A 22,438-nucleotide genomic window follows, 5' to 3' on the forward strand; every position below is an offset into this window, starting at 1 on the left:
TGGTGAACTGGATTTGTTTCCCCACCTCCTCCACACGAAGCCAGCTGGGTGACCTTGGGCAAGTCACACTCTCAGCCTCACCTACCTCACAGGGTGTCTGTTGTGGGGAGGGGAAGGGAAGGTGATTGTAAGTCGGTATGAGACTTCCTTAAGTGGTAGAGAAAGTCGGCATATACAAATAAATACAAATACCTTTGGTTCTTGTAGGTTATCTGGATTGTGAGACCGTGGTCTCACAACCCGGATAACCTACAAGAACCAATGAACTGTGACCGTGAAAGCCTTCGACAATATTTACAAATACCTTTATTGGCATAATATGTTTGAAGGAATATACAAGGTTGGCATATAAAAACCAACTTTTCTTCTCCTTCAAGGCTCTGCCTGAAAGCTAATTGACACATCTGTAAAAGCATTCTCCTAGTAAAATTCCATGGGTCTCGAATTTATGTTGGCTTTTACTATGGAAAGTTAGAAATTGTTTTTCCGCCAACGGACGTTTAGGTTTCTGCAGCCGATTGACAGAATATGTCACTAAAAACCCTTTGGATTACATTATTTATTTAATAGATGCATAATAGCTTAATGGGCTATTTTTGTTGCTTCTCTTCCCCCCTTAAGAGCCTTGTTGTCTGAGCATCATAATCTTAGAGTCTCCCAAGCTCTCGGCCTGATGCAGGAGCTGTTATCAGACAAAGTGCATTCTGGATCACTGTCTAAAATAAGGCCCCCTCCAGAGGTCAAGAGGCCGCGCGTCTCTTCTGCTGGAAGGTAAAGTGTTTACGTTCTCCACCCCCTTCTGGTGTCCCACATCTACTTATTTCAGGTTGACCTAGCGAGAACGGGATTTTGTCCCCTGCAGGGATGTGTGATTCTGATTGGAAGACAAACACGCCAGGGTGATTAAGGATGGTTTTTACCCTGCTCGTACCCTGCAAAGTGGAACCCAAGGTGACTAACGTACATGTCACACTAAACAGATTCTACAATACAGCAGCACTAAAAATCTCTCACAAAACATGTCTCCATTCAAACCGATCATAGTCCTTCCCCCTGCATGGTGGAATTTTTTTCAAAGGCTCAAGCATGGGGTGAGGGGTGGGGTGAGCAGCTGGTCTTCCTCGGCCCTGGCTGGAACTCTTTCTCCTCAGCTGTGTATTCCACCTTGGAGTCTATAAGGGTTTTTTTGGGAGTGGCAGCTTACAGTATTAATTTAAAATATAGCAAATCTATCAATGGAGCTTCCGTTAAAATGCCTGTCTTGACTATTACAGAAAGCAACAGCCCATGATAAATAATTAAAATAGCTATAAACGGAATGAGCAAGGGTTAAAAACCAAAAAGGCCAGGAGCCACCAGATGTTAAGACAGTACCAAATGACAAAAAAGCAGCAAAACTCAAAGCTGGGTGAATAGAAATATTGAATGTCTGAAACTCAGAAGCCTGAGTGCCAGTCTCTGGGGAAGTCATCCTGTAACAGAGGTGCCACTCCAGAGAAGGCCCTGTCCAGATGATATGCTTCTGAATGGCTTGTTTCTCACGGCAGGCAGAGATTAATTGACTGGAATGGCTTTCTAGTTGTGCTAAACTAGAACCACATTGGCCAGCTATCAAGAATTGCTTCTGAGCAATCTCTCTTTCGTTGAAACTATGAGTATTCCACGTCAGTGCATTATACGCCCTCTGGCTACAGTTGTCAAACTGCTCACTCTAGGGTGGTTGGTAGGCTCTTCTGCGCTGTTTGGCGCTAGTAAAACCTCTAAGAAAATCTTGTCTAAAATAATTGTAGCCGTAAGGCCTTGCTCCTAGCGCAGCACAGAGGAGTCTTGCCATTTGCCTTTTGGCAAAGTCTGAGACTCTCCAAGACAAACAGTGTAAAGATTGTTGCCCCAGGGCACACGGCAACAGGCACCCACTTGCATCCTGTGGCTTCCAAAAAGGAAACAGGATCGTGGACTGTGTGACTAATACGTGTGATCTGTTGCTGCATGTTTTTATCTTGCTCTTGCTGCATTATATTTTTACTTATCTAATACCATTTCTTGCATTGTTTTAAATGGCACAATCAGTAATTCTGCCTTGTTTCTGATTTCTGCAATCTAGTCCTATTAGATTTCTTAGTGCAAGTCAGTGCAATCAGCAGGATAAGGAGCCATCATGCAATCCTCCTTGAGTCTGTGAGAAAGAGGGATAATAAATAAATAATTCATTAATCATTCCAAAATTAATGGCTCTGTATTTGCAGCGTTATGGGTTTGGGTTGTTCCCTAGATCACTTTTGGCATTACTTGTGTTGTACAATGGTAGAAACATGGCGTGTCTCTTATAGATTCTATCAAACTGCAAGGAACAGCGTCGCTTCCAGAACCGGTCTGAGTCAGACAAGATCCTTTTCCAGTCTATCTTGCAACACAACTGAGAGGAAAGGTAAGAACTTCAGGACCTGATTTTGCAATTGACATACATCCTTAGGTTGGAGAGTAACATCACAGTCTGCTGTTCAAGTGTTTCCATGCTGGGTGCTTGGACACAGCGGGAGGAGTCCATGCCCCATTCAGGGGACAGTCACAACCAGCAGATTACATTTTTGGTGGGCGGGAGAGCGCACCAGGTTCTATGAGGCTCAGAAGTGCACAATTAGGGGATACCCTGACAACGTCTATGCTGACTGTTGTCTATTGGAGGTACTGAGTTATCAGCACAACTTAAGGCAGGTGAGGCATCCCGAAGAACTCCCTTCACCGCTGTCGTCCTGCCTGTTAGTTAAGAGGCTGTGCTCTTAATGCCTCTGCCTGCAAAGATCGGTGGCTGTGCTCTTCTATGTCTTCTGAGGCTGTGCTCTCTATGCCTCTGCCTGCAAAGACCGGTGGCAACCAGAGACAGGGTTTTTTTCAGTGGTGGCACCTCACCTTTGCAATTGCCCTCGCCTGGCATCTACCTTACTTTCCTTTAGGCGCCAGGCTAAAACAATTCCCTTTTTTTACCCAGGCTTTTAGCTCTTCTGGCTGTTTTCTGGCCAGAGGACTCTTTTAGGATGCTTGATGTGACTGTGTGACGCTGCGTTTGCTCCCTGCCTTCTCTTCTAATGGTTTCATCTTGTTTTAATGATTTTGTTGTAAGCTGTCTCGAGCGGGCCTTTGGCTAAGTGGCACACAGATTTTCTAGATAAATAAATCTATCATGACCAGGGAGACAGGGAAATGCTTTCCCTTTCCCCATCTGTTCCGTAAAAGGAGCAGTTTGTGTGTCTCATGGCTGTCTTTGCTGCTTCAGGCCTACCATCCCGAGCTCCTTACATAAGAAAGGCCGCAGAAACCTCGCAAAGGGAGTTGTGGTGGAAAAGCAGAAACCAGAGGCCAGCCTTGAGAAGCAGGTTGGACTTGGAGAGTCAAGGTTTGTGACTGGAAGAAGTCCCTGGCTCCTCCTTGGTGCTCAGATACTTGGACAAATGTTGAACAAACAGTTTTTATACATTTGTTGGAATATTTATACCTGCTTCGCCATGAGTCAGAAGCAACTTGACAGCACTTAATGCACGCACATTATTGCCTTTGAGCCATTGGATGGATTTGAATGCTCCAGATGTGCCCTGAGAATACCACTTGGTTATTTTAAATATATATATTCCCCAGCTCCAATGAAGCAAATCTTCAGACAGAAATGGAGTTTCCTTACATATAGTCAGCTTATCTGCTACTAAACTGGGATGGGAGACAAAAACTCCTAACAAGGTGATCAGCTAGGCTCAGTTGCGGTATCCACCCCACCCCCCCACGGATCATCACGGAGAACTCTTGACAGCTCTGAGCACCATTTGGAGAGATCTATGTGAGAATAGTGGTGGGCAAAGAGCCTTGTGCTAAGTACCCTTGAACCTTGGATTGGGGCCTTTGAATTTGTACAACAGTTACTGCTATAGCGATTATTTTGGATGTTATTTTGAGGATCAGCCTGTTAGAACTTAAGATGAGGATGGCATGGAATGTCTTCTGCCCTGGAAAACTATATTCTATGGTGCTTATGTTATTCCTCCCATTCACTTGCAACCACAAGTGAAGAACTGTAGACCTACCCCTAGGAACACTATGACATTTAGGACAATGAGTACAATTAATGCATATATAGCTTATATAAATAATAAGTAAATCTAAGTTGTGGAAACAACAAGGCTGCAGAGCTAGAATGGTGAGACTGTTGGACTAGGACCAGAGAGATTCAGGTTCAACCCCCCACTGGCCCAGAAAGCTCACCGGCTGATGTTGGATCAGTTACACTTTGAGGATAAAACGGAGGAGGAAATCGCTATTGTAGCCTTTAGGTTTGGAATTATTAATAACTAGAAAGAATGGAGGGAAATAACTGCACCTAAAACCAGACTCAGCAACAATCATTCATGTACTCCCCCTACAGCTTCTGATCAGAGAAGGTTCACATCTACCGACATCACAACTCAGGCAACCGAGGAGAGTGAAGAGGAAGTGAGCGGTTGGAGCATCCCCGATGAGATCCAGCGGATGTTGTATGGCAGTTCCCATTTTCATTTAGAGGTAAGAGTTGGAAATCATATGGTAGCGCATCCTGACATTGCATTTTCCAATAGCCTAAGATCAAACACCCGCTTTGCATGCAGAAGCCCCAGGGTTAAATCCCAGGTGTATCTAGTTAAAGGATCAGGTAGGAGATAGAGGTCAATATTGTCTGCTCTGACTGGCAGCAGCTTCCTGATGTTCCAAATGGAGGCCTTGCCCATCTAAGTAAGATAGCTTCATGTTTAACCTTTGTGTTCTCATGTCCACCTTTTTTAATGGTACGAAATGCAGGCTCAAATAGTTCAGAAGGAAATGAGCTGGATTCCCTGTGTAGAGTTTGTCCAGACAGAGCCTGCTTTAATGTGTTATAGTGTTATAGGTGCTACTGGACTCTTGCCCGTAGTGACTAGGGGTGTGCAATCACATATTGCCAACCCAATACAATATCACCTGTACATATCCAATATGTTAAATAATAAATGTATAGGGAAGGATTGGCAATATCCAATAACGTGAAATGCTCTCCTGATAAATTCTCAATATTCTTCTCCCTGTAAATATTAGAAATATCTGGAATCAGGTTGAGAGGCCTTTTGCTGTTGACAAGGGTCCATGGCCCACCAACCCACCAAATTTTAAAGGGCCATTCAGTTCAGTGAGGAAAACCTGGCCTCCAGAGGCCAGATCTACCACTTACTGGCAATAATCACCTTTTCATTTATTCTCTGATTGCCTCCTTAGGGTCCTTTGCCTCCCAAAGACAGTTTCTCTATGGTTAGCATTAATAACTTGGACAGTGTGTCTGAAAGCACCAGCAGCATCCTCAGCAAGCTTGACTGGAATGCGGTGGAGGCCATGATAGCAAATCTGGAAGAAAAATGAAGCCACTTTGAAGGACATGCGGATGCCTACTATTTGGGAAGGTAACTCGTTAAATTATAGGGGAAATGTACCACTGTGTTCACAGTGGGGATGCTACAGGGCAAATCCTGCACAGAACACACTATTACAGAGAAATCCTAAATTACAGAATCCTAGCCCTCCATATATGAAATTGACTCGTGGAATTATGCAGGATGACGCAATACCATGTAGGTTTCTTGGGAAATACAGATGTGAAATAAACCTAGCAAACAAGACTCCATGTATTACTGTCATTTCTTAAAGTAATGTGGTAGTTAAAACGATTGTGGATGATTTTAAAAACTACAAATGTAACATGATTCTGAATTATGTTTTATAATTATTAAATAGCAGCTTGCTTTTAATAAAGTCTTCTGCATAATTGTGAGCAGTGTTTTTTAGAGGGGGAAAACAGTAGATTCTGCTACAGACTGTTTCAAGATGGCAGGGCTGATATTCCTTATCCGAGCCACTGAAAATAGCACTCCAAATATGAGGCCAGAGTAAACATTTCAAAACAAGCTTGCAGATAACATCAAATTATTTAGGGTGGGTAAGACAAAAACAAATTGCAAAGAGCTTCAAAAGGATCTATTCAAACTGGGGGGGATGGGCATTGGATATTAAAATACCGAATGGAATTCAGTGTGACAAACAGGACACAGGGTCTTATTCCAAGACACTGAAAATGAGCTCAGTCTGCAAGCATCTGAAAGACAACTTGGTGATCCAGCATGGATTTGTCCTCAACAGGTCCTGCCAGACCAACCTCATTTCCTTCTTTGATCGATTGACGAGCTTACCTGGATCGAGGGAATGTGGTTGATGTTGTTTACCTAGATTTCAGTAAGGCTTTTGACAGGGTTCCCCAGGATGTTCTGATGGGTAAACTAGAGGACTGTGGACTGGACTCTAGGATAGTTAGGTGGATAGGGAACTGGTTGGAGAACTGCACTCAAAGAGTAGTTGTCAATGGCATTTCATCTGAATGGAGGGAGGTGTCCAGTGGGGTGCCACAGGGTTCGGTTCTGGGCCCGGTATTTTCAATATTTTTATGAATGATCTGGATGAGGGTGTGGAGGGACTACTCATTAAATTTGCAGATGACACTAAATTGGGAGGAGCAGCAAACACACCAGAAGACAGATAGAATTCAATGAGATCTGAACACACTGGGAAAGTGGGCAGATGTGAACAAGATCCAATTCAACAAGGATAAGTGCTGAGTTCTACATCTGAGTAACAAAAATGAGGGACATGCATACTGGATGGGGGAGTACACTTCTGGGTAGCAGTGTGTGAGAACAAGATCTTGGGGTATGGGTGGACCGTAGGGTAAATATGAGCAGCCCGTGTGATGCAGCGACAAAAAAGCTAATGTGATCTTGGGGTACATCAACAGAGGCATGACATCAAAATCGCAAGATGTCACAGTTTCGCTCTCTAAGTATTTGAAGGACTATCACTTCGAGGAGGGCAGGGAGCTGTTCCTGTTGGCAGCAGAGGATAGGACTTGCAATAATGGGTTTAAATTGTGGGTGGAAAGGTACTGGCTGGATAGTAGGATTTTTTTTTAAAGTAAGAGTTGTTCGACAGTGGATTCATCTGCCTAGGGAGGTGTGAGCTCCCCCTCACTGGCAGTCTTTAAGCAAAGGCTGGACAAACACTTGTCAGGGATGCTCTAGGCCCGTGTTGGCGAACCTATGGCACACGTGCCGACTCCGGCACGTGTAGCCCTCTCTGCCGGCATGCGCGGCTCACCTGACTCCGGCACGCGGCCCCTTCCTCTCTCAGCTGAGCTGCGGCTGTGACTCAGTTGAGCCACGCGTGCCGGCCCACTCGGATCTTTGCAGGTCGCCGGGAGGAGGAGAACCCGCGGGACTGCCAGCAGGGGGCAGGGGCCTTCCCCTGCTCGGGCCTCCCACTGTCCCCGCTTGCCGAGCGGCGACAGCAATGCTTCCCCCCCCCCCCGGTGATATCTGTCCACCGGCGCCGGAGTGCAGGCTTCCCCGGGCAGGGAGTGAGCGGGAGCGCGAGGTGCAGCAATGCCTCTAGGCCTGAAGCCGACGTGCAGCATGTGTCGCACCACCTCCTCCATGTGGAAGAAAGCCGGCCAGGGCGAGATCCTTTGCAACAACTGTGGGGCCGGAGGGGCCGCCTACGCCACCACCTCGGCTGCTGCGCAGCACAGCAACGGCGGGAGCGGCGACGGAGGGAAGCAGGTGAGGCTTCCCCACCCCATGCTGCCGCTGGCCGGGCTGGAGCCCCGCTCTGGAGGAGTTGGCTTGGCTGGGCCTCTCTTGCCCAGAAACTGCCGCGTTGGCCAGTTCACTTTAGGGCGAAAACGCATTGGGGGGGTGGGGTTTTTTTTTTGCCTTGGATTCGCCGCTCTCTGGATCCACATCTCCCCCATCTGAATTCTCAAAACTCTGCACGGGGGGGCTTATTGTTGAGTTTGGAGAGTTTGGATGGGGGAGATGTGCATCTGGAGAGGGGCAAATCCAAGGCGAAACCTCCCCCTGTGTGTTTTCACCCAAAATTTATTCTGGGTTGCTGCGTAGTAAGTCGAGTTGCTTCTGCTAGCACGAGTGAGAAGTGCCTTCCGCAAATGGTGGGAGGATAAAGGGGAAACGCTCTTCTTCCCCCCCAGGGCGCATATTCAAGTATTGCAGCCCCAGCGTATGTTTGTTTACTCGGAAGCTGGCCCTCCCACAAGTCCGAAGGGCTTCCTCACAAGTATCTGCTGAAGCTGGAGGGTGAGAGATTCAAAACAGATAAAAGGAAGTATTTTTTTCACACCACGAATAGTTAAATTGTGGAACTCCCTGCCCCCAAATGTGGTGATGGCGGCCAGCTTGGAAGGCTTTAAGAGGGGAGTGGACATGTTCATGGAGGAAAGGGGTATTCATGGCTGTTAGTTAGAATGGATACTGGTCATGCTGCATACCTATTCTCTCCAGGATCAGAGGAGCATGCCTATTATCTTGGGTGCTGTGGAACACAAACACCCAACAAAAGGATTCTTCATAATAAGCCGTACAATAGTGAAGAAAATTTCATTTTTAAAAGATCCCATGATCAGAATACTTACACTTGTTTTAAAAGTATAGTAATTCTTATTGGTAGTGAAGTGTGCAATGTCCACAAAGGACTAAAATGCTGTTCAGTTCTTTTCTTTAATGTATATAAGTCGCCAAAAGCTAAGCAACTTGTTGCATGATTTAACTTTCCCGTTCAGACTGGTAGGACAATTCTGAACATTTAAGAATTGTGTGTGTGTGTGTAAAGTGCCGTCAAGTCGCAGCCGACTTACGGCGACCCCTTTTGGGGGTTTTCATGGCAGACTAACAGAGGTAGTTTGCCAGTGCCTTCCTCTGCACAGCAACCCTGGACTTCCTTGGTGGTCTCCCATCCAAATACTAACCAGGACTGACCCTGCTTAGCTTCTGAGATCTGACGAGATCAGGCTAGCCTGGGCCATCCAGGTCAGGGCATTTAAGAATTACATGCTAAGAATGTTCTATTTTCTAAGAATATTTCTTTAATACAAGAAAAATACATTTTAAGTTTTTTCAGCTGTGAGTAAAGGTCCATGGGTAGAAAACACAATGCAACGTCGTATTTTTTTAAACTTAAGATGCCAGGCACTGAATCTGGAATCTTGTGTATTTTAAACAAGGGCTTTACCACTAAACTACACCCCCATGCCATCTCCACACTTTTTGGTTCTCTATTTCTACAGAAAACCTACCTTCCAATAAAAAGTTGTTTGTATCATTGAAAGCTCTGTTATTGTTTTTCTTTTAATGCAAAATATGTGAATGTATGAGTTGTTTTTTCTAAACTAAAACCTCAGTATTCAGTTTAAATTGCCGTATTGGCACTTTGCAACCCAAAACTCACTTATTTATTGCCGTTTGGGCACTCAGTATCTATAAAAGGTTCACCATCACTGCTCTAGGCTGATCCTGCATTGAGCAGGGGGTTGGACTAGATGGCCTGTATGGCCCCTTCCAACTCTATGATTCTGTCATTCTATGGTTTTATCTAGGCTGAACAGCATGGAGAACAAACAGATTCCCCTGAATGGGAAAAAGCCAGCTGGCCATTCTGGTCATTTCAAGTGCTGCTCTAGGATAGCCTGTATCAAAGCATTAGATACAAACTATTGAGTTAAAATGCATTGTAGTGTATTACAGTTGTTTCTTTAAAATTATATCACCACGAAATAGCTGTTATGTCAGTGTACACACCTAATAACATCAGCAATCTCTTTCAACAATTGATCTTCATGCCATCATGTTTGATTTTTAAGCATAAGTTTGCTATTTTGTGCCACAATTGCAAATAACACTACCTTGACTTTCTGTCAGTAGCTGGTTTTATCATTAAAAGATATCTATAGAACCAGGAGTCCGATTGTGCAAGCAGTGTGCTTTGGTTACCTTTAAATGGAGCCACTAATCACAAATAATGAAGGTAGAACCATGGTCACAAGAGAATTCCAACCCTGGGTATCAAGGACCCAAGTACATCTTTAGCAGCCTGGCTTCTATCCCAACTCTCCAGAAAAGGTCTACTACCAAAGGATGAAAATTAGGGGCAACAGAGGATGACCCTTTCTATAATACCTACAACTGCAAGAATGATTTCTATGTGTCTATCCAATGGAATACTGGATATGAGTATGGCACCTAGAATCTTAAGAGGGAGATCAAGAACCCAAATGGAGGGAAGATGACAGGATATGATGTCGGTGGTGGAGAAACTATGCAATGATTATAGAGCTTGGATGATCAAAGAAGCAAGAACCTTCTATATGCAGAAATATACATTATGAGAAGCAAGTTGTAGTGATTTGAGTCATTCTTACAAAACGTTTGCATGGATTAATGGAAGTAACTGTAACCTTGGGTTTTTCTTCTTTCGGTTGCCTTCTTTTTCCAGATACTACAAGGGCCCACCAATAGGTTTTTGCCCTCACATAGAAGGAATTGAGCTGGAATCATTAAACTTGGAGAGTATCTTGGGCCTTTTCAACATAGTCACCCTGTAGAGTCCCACATTTCTCCAACCAATAGTGCTGCTTTGCAGTCCCACCTTTGTAGAACATCTCATCCTGCTTTGCAAACCATTGTTCCTCAGAACAAAAATGCTGGCCCCACCATGACTCCTTCATTTTTAGAAAGAGGAAGTTTGAAGGTGCCTGGTCGGGTGAATAAGGAGGGCGCAGCAAAGAGCTGGTCACCACACTGCTTCACACGAGTCAGTGTCTCAGCTTTGTGAGCAGGAGCATTGTCTGCCAACAGCCAAACACCTTTGGTCAGTCTGCCATGGCGTTTCTCTTTAAGAGCATCCCAATGTCTTTACAGGAACCCCCTATATTATGACCCAGTAATGCTATGACCATAGGTCAGGTAATCAGTGAGAACACCATCAGAATCCCAGAAGACAGACGACGTGACCTTTGCAGAAGGTTGCACACAGGCCTTTGGGGGGGAGGTGAGGTGTGCTTCCACTCTTTGACTTTTTTGTCATCTGATGACAATGGAAGTACTTTCATTTGACTGACACATGGCCAACACAGTGGAATCACAATCCAGCCATTGTTGCCTCTGAAAAGGAGTGAGCAACTGCGGTACCCACCATGCTAAGACCTTAAACAGATGAAGGTGGTTATGTAATATGGCAGACACTGACCCATAACTAATGCCCACTTCAGCCGCCATGGAACGGATGGTAATTCATCTGTATTCCATAACTAGCCTTTCTACTTTCTTCACTATGTCAGCATCAACTGCAGAACTGGGTCTCCATTCTCTGGGCTCATCTTGCGGCCTTGTGCATCCACATTTCAGATGCCTTTTCCATGTTTTTACATTGCTTAGGGATGGATATTGTTTCCCCATAAACACTTTCATTTCCTCATAAGATCTCTGTGGCTTCTTTGCCTTTTAAGTAGAGGAACTTGATTACTGCCCTGTATTCCATGTTTCAGTAGTGTGCCGCCTTCGGTCATTCTGGCAGGTCTAATTCACAAACACTTCAACTCGAAAAGACAAAAATTGGAATATAAGTTGACAAGACATGGGACAACATACCATGCAAGTTTCATGATTCCAGATCAAATCCCTTTATGTGAGCGCAAAAACATATTGATAGGCCCTCATATTTTGCTCTCAATTCAAAGTATATAAAATTGGTGCCTTTCAGGACGCACTGTGATAGGTCTTCTGTTCCTCTTTACAATCTATGCAATGCAGCCTGTATTTTTTACATTGTTACTCAGACACGACTCTCTAGTGATAAGGATTCCTTTGGCTGATTTTACAATGAGATGGGCATGGAGTAGGGGTCACTGGGGGGTGGGTGGGGGGAGGTAGTTGTGAATTTCCTGCATTGTGCAGAGGGTTGGACTAGATGACCCTGGTGGTCCCTTCCAACTCAATGATTCTATGAAAGATAATACATGGTCAAAGGTACAAAGAAGTCAATCCATTATCAAGGTAAGATTTGGTAATTAAACCCACAAATACACAGATTACATCCCATTAGACCAATGAAATTTATTTACACAGTTTACAAAAGTTCAAACCAGTGCAGCTTGTGAATCAGACATCTCCTTCATTGGCCAATTGAAGTATTTAGAGGTATTCATGATTGTCATGGTGTCTTCAAAGATGGCTGATGGATGCCAAGTTCCATTGGCCTACCTTTGTATGTTGGGTAAGTAGGATCTTGTCCTCCAGCATAGCTATTAATCACACATTTGAAACAAACAGTATATCAAGTTTTTACATTTCTAAGTTGATTTACCATTTCTGGAAGCCCTATCATCATGGTCTTTGTTCTGATCAATTAATTGGAGCGTATGAGCATCTTATTATTGCAGACTAGTTGGAATACGGCCCAACTAAGAACAATGTAGTAGCTCTTGTCTTCAAGCTTAATCATCTTAAGCCAGGTCTGAGGCCTTTGCAAACACTGAAAATTGGATAACAAGGACTAGTGGGTTACTGCGGTCAGAAGGCTATGAAGGGCGTTAACCAAAGTATGAATACTCCAGGCCTTGATGCAGCCACATTCTGTTACTAGGTGACAAATATTTAGCAAGGACAGCCTTTCCTGATAATGATCTAGCTCAAAGTTTGGAAGAGATAGTAAAGGTATGTCAGATCTGAACTGGAAAGGACATGGTTTTCTCATTAAATACAGGTAAAATATGTACCCAGCCCTGCCTGTGATCTAAATAGTCAAAACAATTTTAATGATAGTGAACATATAGGGTTTCCTCGTTGCCTGGGGCACAAGGCTTGACAACCATAATTATTTAATTTTTGTCTGCATTTATCTTGCCTACACTGTATCCTCCATCATCCCCAGACTCTTGAGTAAGCAACAAGACATATGATACTGAATGCAAAAATCATGGTTAACCAAAATATTGATGGCACATTGTTAGAGACATGTACAAGCTCTTGCATAGCAACTTGGGAGTGAAGAAATGAGATTCCCAGAAGCAAAAGGTTCCAAGGAAATGTCTGACAAACACCCAAACAGCACCAACCTTCAGCCTTTTTGAGATCTATTAGAAACAGACTAAATCGTACAGTATGGGTCCATGAACATTCATGAGTACCACGTATCCTGGGCCAAAACAGACATAACCATCGGAACCAACATACTTCCAACCCTTTTCGGTATTATTCCATAGCAACACCCTAGAAGACTCCATAGCAACACCAATTTGCCAACATCTCAAAAGCAAATAGTGTGACTAGTAGCAGCCAGGTTTGTATACGGAACAGGTAAAAATATCTGTTCAGTGATTTTCAGTACACAGCTTTTGCTTTCCTGTCTTAAAAGAGACTGGCTTTGCTCCAGAGAAATATCCATCACACCCTGGTTAAAACAAAGAGCACAACGAAATGAAAAACGTTTCATACAATAATTATTAAATAGATTCTGAGGAATTATTAGTCATGTCAGTTTAATTTTTGAATTTTGTACAAGAAAACTTTTAATATAGCTGTGTTACTATACTTCACAGGATCAAGTAACACACAAGTTCCGTAAACGGATGTAATAAAAAACCCCACCCCACCATATATTAAAATCTTATAGAAGGAAAATAAATGCACCCAAATCTTTAACACCTGCCTTTAAATAAGTTCAAATGCACAAAAGGCTTTAAAATAGTCCTCTTCTGTTTTTGATTATGTTACTAATTTCTTCTGTTTCTGTCACTATACAAAAAAAAATCAACTTCTTTCAGCTACCCAGAGAACAGGATTGCTTATGAATGGCTTCTGACCACACAAATTGAAGCGAGCGCTTCAGAGATAGCTTAAGCATTTTCAGTGTATAAAAAGTGGAAAAAGATTTCAAGTAATTAAAACTCTACAGCACAACCAAGTGTTCCCCAACCCAGCTTTTAAAAAACCATTTTACGAAGGAGTACCGATTGGTTACAAATCCATATTCGCTTTCCGAACATTCGCAGCAATGGAGTACCATAAGTGCAGCTAAGGTTTTTTTGGTTGTCAGCTATAGAAACTACGGCCAGCAGGATCTAGGTGCACAGGAGGTGCTCCTGATCAGTTGTTGCCCTTCGTGAAACTCCAGTGTCCTAAAAACCAAGTGAACCTAATTACTCGAGTGATGGTTATTCTCCCTCTCCCCACCCACCCCCATTGCCGTATGGACAGCATTAGAAAGAAATTGAAGCATACAAGGCATAAACTAGAGTTTCTTTTTATATCAAAATGTACTCTTGAAAATGTGTTTGGCACAGTGCTAAATCATATATAGTTAATACTAAATATTGCAGGATACAATAAAACCCTGGAGTTAACTTGTGTTTACACCCTTTTAAGGGATAAAAATAAAAGATACCAATTATTCAGAAGTCAGCCTATACAAACTGTATAAACAATATTTATGTCTTGCTTTGAAAACCACCGATATAGTAAATTTTACATAAAAGACTGCAAAATAATATAAATGGATTTAAACAAATCTTTACAATAAGAAATTCAAATGGAAACAGACAAGTAACAAAGAGAAGTAAAAAAATTTATTGCAGTATTCGTTCCACCAGATTTGCTGGGGATCCCTTTTCTTGTATTATTCAGGGTGACCTAATACATCAAAATCTACATTTACAAAAACTCCTCCTGCAGATAGGTCATAGATACTGCATGCTTTTTTCCCCCAACAGAATAAATTATATATCCAGGAGATTCTGCCATTTTACAGCCTGGAAAAAACAAAGCTTCCCTGGAAAACTGGGCTAAGCTAAAGAAAGCCATCCGCTGCTAGGTTAAACTCCAAGAACACTTTATTAAGAACATTAACAGACTAATTTCCAACATTCACTTGTTTATTTTTTTTAAACAGAAAGGTTTTTTTTTCAAGATATAAACAATTTTTGTTAAACTATTATACAGTGGGAGTAAAAATGAACTGAGAAGTTTCTGCTGCACAACAGCGAAGGGAGCTCCCACAAAAATGTTTACCAAACATTTTCCTTCCGTTTCCTGCATCCCAGGTGTCATTCTTACTCTTCATTAAATTGATTTTTTTTTTTTGCCAGAAAGTTGGTATTTCAAGTTTTTTCTCTGTTATTTCATTTCCTGTAAAATTTGGCTGCATGTACAAATGCATTAGCTGGAAGTTCCATCCTTGGCGGCATACAGCGATCGTAAAGTCTGAACCACTTTATTAGTCAGCTTATTAGCACTCGTTAGAGCAATTTTTTTGTAAATAATGTCTGACTCTTTAATAGTGTCTACCCAAGGCACCAGTTTGCGACCGTCACGGCGCTTAGCCTCAGTCCAGGAGCCACTGTAGGAGCCCGCCATCCACTGAACACTGAAGCCATTGCTGGTTTTCTGTACTACTCGTGCAATTTGCGGCCGATCTTTGTACTTTGGACAGCAAATAGCGATGACATCCATGACATCAACACTTTCATTCATCTGTGCTGCCAACTCCGTAGAGTCTGAATTTCGTTTTGACCTTCTCAATGACTAAAACATTGGGAGGGGAAAAAAGACCAAGTGTTACACAAAAGAACTTGAGTGAAATTATTGCTTTTATTGCTTTTAATCCCTTGACGCCGGGAGTTGGGATTTCCCGGCACACATTCCATTGCCGGCAATGAGACGCACCGCGACCGCCAGCGCCAAGGGGTTAACATATGCTTGCAAAAAAAAAAACGGAAAAAAAACTCACATATTTTAATTTGTACCCGTGTCTTTTAACTCTTATTGATATATAAAATTATATGTACAAATGAATCATAAAGCTACATAAAAACTTGGCAACAATAAAAAGGATACACACAATACATTCCAAAGAAAAATTAAAACTTTTTATGCTAGATAAAATCTCTTCTTCTAGGGGTAATTTTTTTATTGTGTTTTCTGTTAAAACTTTCTACAAAAAAGTTGTATAAACGGTTAAGAATTTCTATCTACAATTTTTTTTCATATGGATTACATTACTCAGTGTACACATTTTATTATAGACTGACATTTAGAAGCACATAAAAATCATTTTACGTAATACGCTGCGAAATACGTTGACTCCTCCTCCGCCTCACCCCTGAAGTGCCTCCTCCTCTATCCTCCCCATCACTCTCATCATCCTCTGTCTCAGCTGCATTGTTTTTAGGGCTGCCTCCTCCAAGCAGCGAGGTAATAGCTTTGTTACGAGCGTTCGTGCTGGCTGACACTTCACCATCCTCCTCTTCTTCGTCAGGATCCAAGTGTTCCATCAGAAGCTTGAACTGTAAAAGGGATACCGGAGGTTAGTCGCCACTTATCACAAAAACAGAAGGAGAGGTCCCAGAATCATGGCCTGCAGGTGCTTCTTCTGCAAACAAAGCAGGGCGTGGTAAGCATCGAAAGGCTGTGATTTTTATTTTCTTCGTTAGCTCGGGTGAATTAGAATGTTTCCCTGAAAACAAGTTGCAAGTGGGTAGCCATGTTGGCCTGCAGTAGAAGGGCAAGGTTCGAACCCTGAAGCATCTTAAAGACCAACAAGACTTCCATGGCATCAGCTTTTGAGAGTCCAAAGCTCACCTCAGGACTCTTAGAAAGGTGGAAATCTTGTTGGTCTCTTAAGGTGCCACTGGAATCAAATCTTGCTCCCTAAAAAAAAGTAATTAAATATTAAATGGTTCACTAGTTTTAGTTTTCTACTAACTTCCTGGTAAATTCAAAAGTAGTTCCACAATCCAGAAAATTTAACACAACATTGGTTCTTGTAGGTTATCCGGGCTGTGTAACCGTGGTCTTGGAATTTTCTTTCCTGACGTTTCGCCAGCAACTGTGGCAGGCATCTTCAGAGTAGTAACACTGAAGGACAGTGTCTCTCAGTGTCAAGGGTGTAGAAAGAGTAATATATAGTCAGAAAGGGGTTGGGTTTGAGCTGAGTATTGTCCTGCAAAAGTATTGTCCTGTAAGTATCAAGATAATGTGCTAATGAGGGTATGGTATGTTAATATGGAACCATTGTATCCTGAAGTGATCTGTTAATGTGTGTAATCCAAAACTAATCTGTATGGCTATTGTTGAATGTTGTCTTTGTCTGGAGGTGTTTCAGGGCAGGAAGCCAAGCCTTATTCATTCTTAAACTCTCCTCTTTTCTGTTAAAGTTGTGCTGATGTTTGTGAATTTCAATGGCTTCTCTGTGCAATCTGACAAAATAGTTGGTAGAATTGTCCAGTCTTTCAGTGTCTTGGAATAAGACCCTGTGTCCTGTTTGTGTCAGTCCATGTTCAGCCACTGCTGATTTCTCAGGTTGGCCAAGTCTGCAGTATCTTTCATGTTCTTTTATCCTTGTTTGTATGCTGCGTTTTGTGGTCCCGATGTAAACTTCTCCACAGCTGCAAGGTATACGATATACTCCTGCAGAGGTGAGGGGGTCTCTTTTGTCTTTTGCTGATCGTAGCATTTGTTGTATTTTCTTGGTGGGTTTAAACACTGTTTGTAGGTTATGTTTTTTCAAAAGTTTCTCCATCCTATCAGTGACTCCTTTAATAAATGGCAAGAATACCTTTCCTATGGGAGACTGTTTTTCTTGAGTTTTCTGATTTTTGTTTGGTTCAATGGCCCTTCTGATTTCATTCTTGGAGTAGCCGTTTGCTAGCAGTGCGTGATTTAGATGGTTAGTTTCTTCCTTGAGAAACTGTGGTTCACAGATCCGTCTTGCACGGTCCATTAATGTTTTGATTATTCCTCTTTTCTGTCGGGGGTGGTGGTTGGAGTTTTTGTGTAAGTAGCGATCTGTGTGAGTTGGTTTCCGGTAGACCTTGTGACCTAACTGAAGGTTTGATTTACGGATGACAAGGGTATCAAGAAATGGGAGTTTACCCTCAATTTCCTTTTCCATGGTAAACTGAATGTTTGGATGGATATTATTAAGATGGTTTAGAAAGTCCATTAATTTTTCTTTAATAAAAATTAATGGACTTTCTAAACCATCTTAATAATATCCATCCAAACATTCAGTTTACCATGGAAAAGGAAATTGAGGGTAAACTCCCATTTCTTGATACCCTTGTCATCCGTAAATCAAACCTTCAGTTAGGTCACAAGGTCTACCGGAAACCAACTCACACAGATCGCTACTTACACAAAAACTCCAACCACCACCCCCGACAGAAAAGAGGAATAATCAAAACATTAATGGACCGTGCAAGACGGATCTGTGAACCACAGTTTCTCAAGGAAGAAACTAACCATCTAAATCACGCACTGCTAGCAAACGGCTACTCCAAGAATGAAATCAGAAGGGCCATTGAACCAAACAAAAATCAGAAAACTCAAGAAAAACAGTCTCCCATAGGAAAGGTATTCTTGCCATTTATTAAAGGAGTCACTGATAGGATGGAGAAACTTTTGAAAAAACATAACCTACAAACAGTGTTTAAACCCACCAAGAAAATACAACAAATGCTACGATCAGCAAAAGACAAAAGAGACCCCCTCACCTCTGCAGGAGTATATCGTATACCTTGCAGCTGTGGAGAAGTTTACATCGGGACCACAAAACGCAGCATACAAACAAGGATAAAAGAACATGAAAGATACTGCAGACTTGGCCAACCTGAGAAATCAGCAGTGGCTGAACATGGACTGACACAAACAGGACACAGGGTCTTATTCCAAGACACTGAAAGACTGGACAATTCTACCAACTATTTTGTCAGATTGCACAGAGAAGCCATTGAAATTCACAAACATCAGCACAACTTTAACAGAAAAGAGGAGAGTTTAAGAATGAATAAGGCTTGGCTTCCTGCCCTGAAACACCTCCAGACAAAGACAACATTCAACAATAGCCATACAGATTAGTTTTGGATTACACACATTAACAGATCACTTCAGGATACAATGGTTCCATATTAACATACCATACCCTCATTAGCACATTATCTTGATACTTACAGGACAATACTTTTGCAGGACAATACTCAGCTCAAACCCAACCCCTTTCTGACTATATATTACTCTTTCTACACCCTTGACACTGAGAGACACTGTCCTTCAGTGTTACTACTCTGAAGATGCCTGCCACAGTTGCTGGCGAAACGTCAGGAAAGAAAATTCCAAGACCACGGTTACACAGCCCGGATAACCTACAAGAACCAATGAACTCTGACCGTGAAAGCCTTCGACAATATTTTTTTTAACACAACATATTCGGTACAGCAGATACCTCGTCTTTCAATGGAAACTGAAATACTTGAAGAGTCGGTCATTAAAGTGACATCCAGTAGACCAACAGCACGTTTCTCCCACAAAAAGAATTATTACGAATTAGAACCACCAGCTCCCCTTTTTTAAGGTTTCAAGAGGATGCATTAGGGCTTGGAAAAGTTGAAGGGAGCCGGACACACACACACGGGTCTCTATATCAATTCGCGGCCACACAGGAACTACAGCACTACTTTCTCAGGTTCTACCTTAAAATGGAACCTCCATCATCAGAGGCATACCTCTGAATACCTGATGCTGAGTAGTAATTGCAGAAAAAAGGTTGTAGCCTCTGTGCCCCGTTGGTGGGCCATCTTGGGAGTTATCTGGGGACCAGTACAGGAAACACAATGCCAAACTAGATGGATCTTTGACATTATGTTCTTATAACCGCCTTGGGCACATTTTACCTATTAGAGAGTCTTTTGAAAGTGGTACCAAAATAAATAAATAAACAACCAATCAAACAGTCTGATTTTCCACTGGTCTTATGCATACTTCATCAAGGCACGCTGAAGACCACGATTTACAGTGGGAGGAGGTCAAAGTTGTTCTTCTCTGCTACAAAACAAAGCCAACCTCTCAACATGTTAGTTGCAACCTTCCAAATAATGAAAACTCATCATTTGTCAAATCCTTTGATAAAGGAAGTTGAACTTCTGTCATATCTCACAACTTACATCTAAGTACTGTTTAACTATACTCCTCTTCACTTCTTCTGTGAGCTTGGAATTAGCCATATCACTTCGAAGGAAGTCCAACGTCTGTTTTGGATGGAAGTGAACTCCTGTCTTTCTGTTTATCGCTTTGTCATACACTTTCGCCGATTCAGAGGGGGAGTATTTCTGAATTTTACTAACATGGGGGGAAAAAACAACAGTCAGAAGTTAAGAAAACTTTCCAGCATCCATTGATAAAACCTATACAGTTGAAGTTATTCTGAATTCCCAAATTGCTAGTGTCACAGAAATACAATTTTACGCTTACAAGATTATGCTATATGTCAGCATTACACGGAACAATCCCTACCAGAATTTCAGGAATACGGATTACAGAGAAGTCTGTACATGCAATAAGCAAAACTTATCCGTACCTATCAGAAAATCCACAGAGGTTTTTCAAATGCTGCTTTAACATCAAAAGCAACAATATACCCTGGGAGACATTTGCAAATTCAATTAGAGGGGCTGAATTGTCTGGCAAACACTTCATGACCGCGTTTATATCGTTCTCTTCATCTGAATCTGACTCGGAATCTGCACGTTTCCGCAACTTCCGGGGCTTGTGGACTTCCTCCTCGCTCTCGCTGTCGCTCTCGCTGTCACTTTCACTTTCACTCTCTTCGTCAGATGAAGGCTTCCGCTCTTTTTTATACTTCACCATAGACTGAAAGAGAGTGGCCAGCACCATTACATACTTAAAAAAAAAATCATTTGAAGATCAGTCTATAACTTAATGGTTCTAAAATCATGAAATATCAAGTCCTTGATTCTGAAAAATTCAGATACAAAAATTCAGGAAGGCACCCTAGAACGCACGTTGAAGTTCATATAGTATTATGTTTTTATTAAATACACTGGATGTGTCCACTAAATGTGTTTTATTACTGGCAGTCCGTTGCAGCATTTCTGTTCAGTAAAATTCAGCTACTTTCACATGGTAATCCGTGAAAGAATCTGGCCTCAAAAGCCCAGTTTCAGGCATCCATCCAGTTATAGAGGCTTTCTAAATACTTTTCTGAAAGACCCAACAAAGAATGCAACTGGACGCTTTGATAGACAAACCATTTTCACTTGATAAAATTAGACCACACAGGATTCCCAATCAATCATCTCTCGACAGGCGGCATTCCGATTTTCTAAACGCGTTTTCTGAATAAAATGTGGCCAGAAAAGCACATCAGTCTTTCCCGCCAGGTGGCACTCTATTGGGAACATTATTTCGGTCATGTGATTCACACATGCATCCTTGTAGCATGGGGCTGCACTATTTAAATGCAGGCCCCAAACTCCTAGAGCTTATGTGAAGGTTACCTTTAAAAAAAGGTAAAGGTCCCCTGTGCAAGCACTGGGTCATTTCTGACCCATGGGATGACCTCACATCCTGATGTTTACTAGGCAGACTTTGTTTGTGGGGTGGTTTGCCAGTGCCTTCCCCAGTCATCTTCCCTTTACCCCCAGCAAGCTGGATACTCATTTGACCGACCTCAGAAGGATGGAAGGCTGAGTCAACCTTGAGCTGGCCACCTGAAACCAACTTCCGTTGGGATCGAACTCAGGTCGTGAGCAGAGTTTGGACTGCAGCTTACCACTCTGCGCCATGGGGCTCCTACCACTTTTAAAACATGCCTCTAAAGCAGCATTGCAGCTATAACAATGCCTGCCCAAGGTTGATGATGCTTAATAATGAATTCCAAACAATGTTTCAGAAGTGGTTCACAGCTTCGAAAGACATTTGTGAGGATAACTCTTAACAAAAATAAACTGATAATAAATAATAATATTAATAAATTGATAAACAGTATGCATTAAAATACTAAGATCCTGAAATGATCCACCAACAAAGTACTCTACAACTTCCCTGCAAAAATGTAGAAATGTGGTACCAATCAATGATTTATGTGAACAGATGAATGTGTGCCGCTCCCCGAGTCCAAAGCACTTCCAAGTTCACTGGGTCTTTTATATATTTAATCTATTTGTATCCTGCCTTTCTCCCAACGCAATTACAAACAGCAAAACAAATTAGCCCTCCCTCTCACTGCAGTCTTCTCCAAACATGACTAGCAGCTCTTGTAAGTAGAACAGCAAATGACACAAACTGCTTATACCGAACCTTTCATGAACTTAGGAAGAAGAGACTCCATAGATGAATCTCACTAGGTACCATCTAGAACTCCAAGGAGTCGCATAAATACACGGGCTTTGGAATTCTATTATTCAGGTTCCAAGCCAACAAGAAACAACTTCAGCTCTGTGCGCCCCACCCGCCTCCCAGTGCACCGTCCCGACGCGCCCAGCTGTGGGCGTCCCGCCCGCCTCCCAGCTGGCCGTCGGGGCAGGGAACGCCGGCTCACGCCGTCCCGACGTGCCCAGCTCTGTGCGCCCCGCCCGCCTCCCAGCGCGCCATCTGCCCGGCTCTGGGAGTCCCGGATGGACCGGGCTAGGGTCCATAAGACGCACATTCACTCCATAAGACACACAGACATTTCCCTCACTTTTGAGGAGGAAAAAAGTGCG

The 22,438-nt window shown here is 42.6% G+C and overlaps 2 protein-coding genes across 4 annotated transcripts in view; one reads left to right on the plus strand and one right to left on the minus strand.

Annotated features, from left to right (window-relative positions):
• CPLANE1 (ciliogenesis and planar polarity effector complex subunit 1) overlaps window positions 1-5,457 on the plus strand; it is a 97,413-nt gene extending 91,956 nt beyond the window's left edge. Inside the window, exons 47-51 of the mRNA XM_056848167.1 lie at window positions 622-771; window positions 2,331-2,428; window positions 3,275-3,394; window positions 4,412-4,548; window positions 5,272-5,457. Of these exons, the coding sequence (XP_056704145.1) occupies window positions 622-771; window positions 2,331-2,428; window positions 3,275-3,394; window positions 4,412-4,548; window positions 5,272-5,412 (646 nt within the window). The 3' untranslated portion in view covers window positions 5,413-5,457. The remainder of the gene's footprint in view (window positions 1-621; window positions 772-2,330; window positions 2,429-3,274; window positions 3,395-4,411; window positions 4,549-5,271) is intronic.
• An 8,714-nt stretch (window positions 5,458-14,171) lies between these two features.
• Window positions 14,172-22,438, minus strand: part of NIPBL (NIPBL cohesin loading factor) — an 84,809-nt gene continuing 76,542 nt past the window's right edge. For 2 of the 3 annotated variants that reach the window (XM_056848391.1, XM_056848388.1), the window contains 4 exons: window positions 20,293-20,585; window positions 19,880-20,054; window positions 16,040-16,225; window positions 14,172-15,464 (listed from right to left, as the gene is read on the minus strand). In XM_056848391.1, the coding sequence (XP_056704369.1) occupies window positions 15,099-15,464; window positions 16,040-16,225; window positions 19,880-20,054; window positions 20,293-20,585 (1,020 nt within the window). In that variant the 3' untranslated portion in view covers window positions 14,172-15,098. Of the gene's footprint in view, window positions 15,465-15,998; window positions 16,226-19,879; window positions 20,055-20,292; window positions 20,586-22,438 lie in introns of all 3 variants that reach the window. The other variant, XM_056848390.1, reaches the window with a different exon arrangement.

The sequence above is a fragment of the Euleptes europaea genome, chromosome 4 (genome assembly GCF_029931775.1).
Source record: "Euleptes europaea isolate rEulEur1 chromosome 4, rEulEur1.hap1, whole genome shotgun sequence".
Taxonomy (NCBI): domain Eukaryota; kingdom Metazoa; phylum Chordata; class Lepidosauria; order Squamata; family Sphaerodactylidae; genus Euleptes; species Euleptes europaea.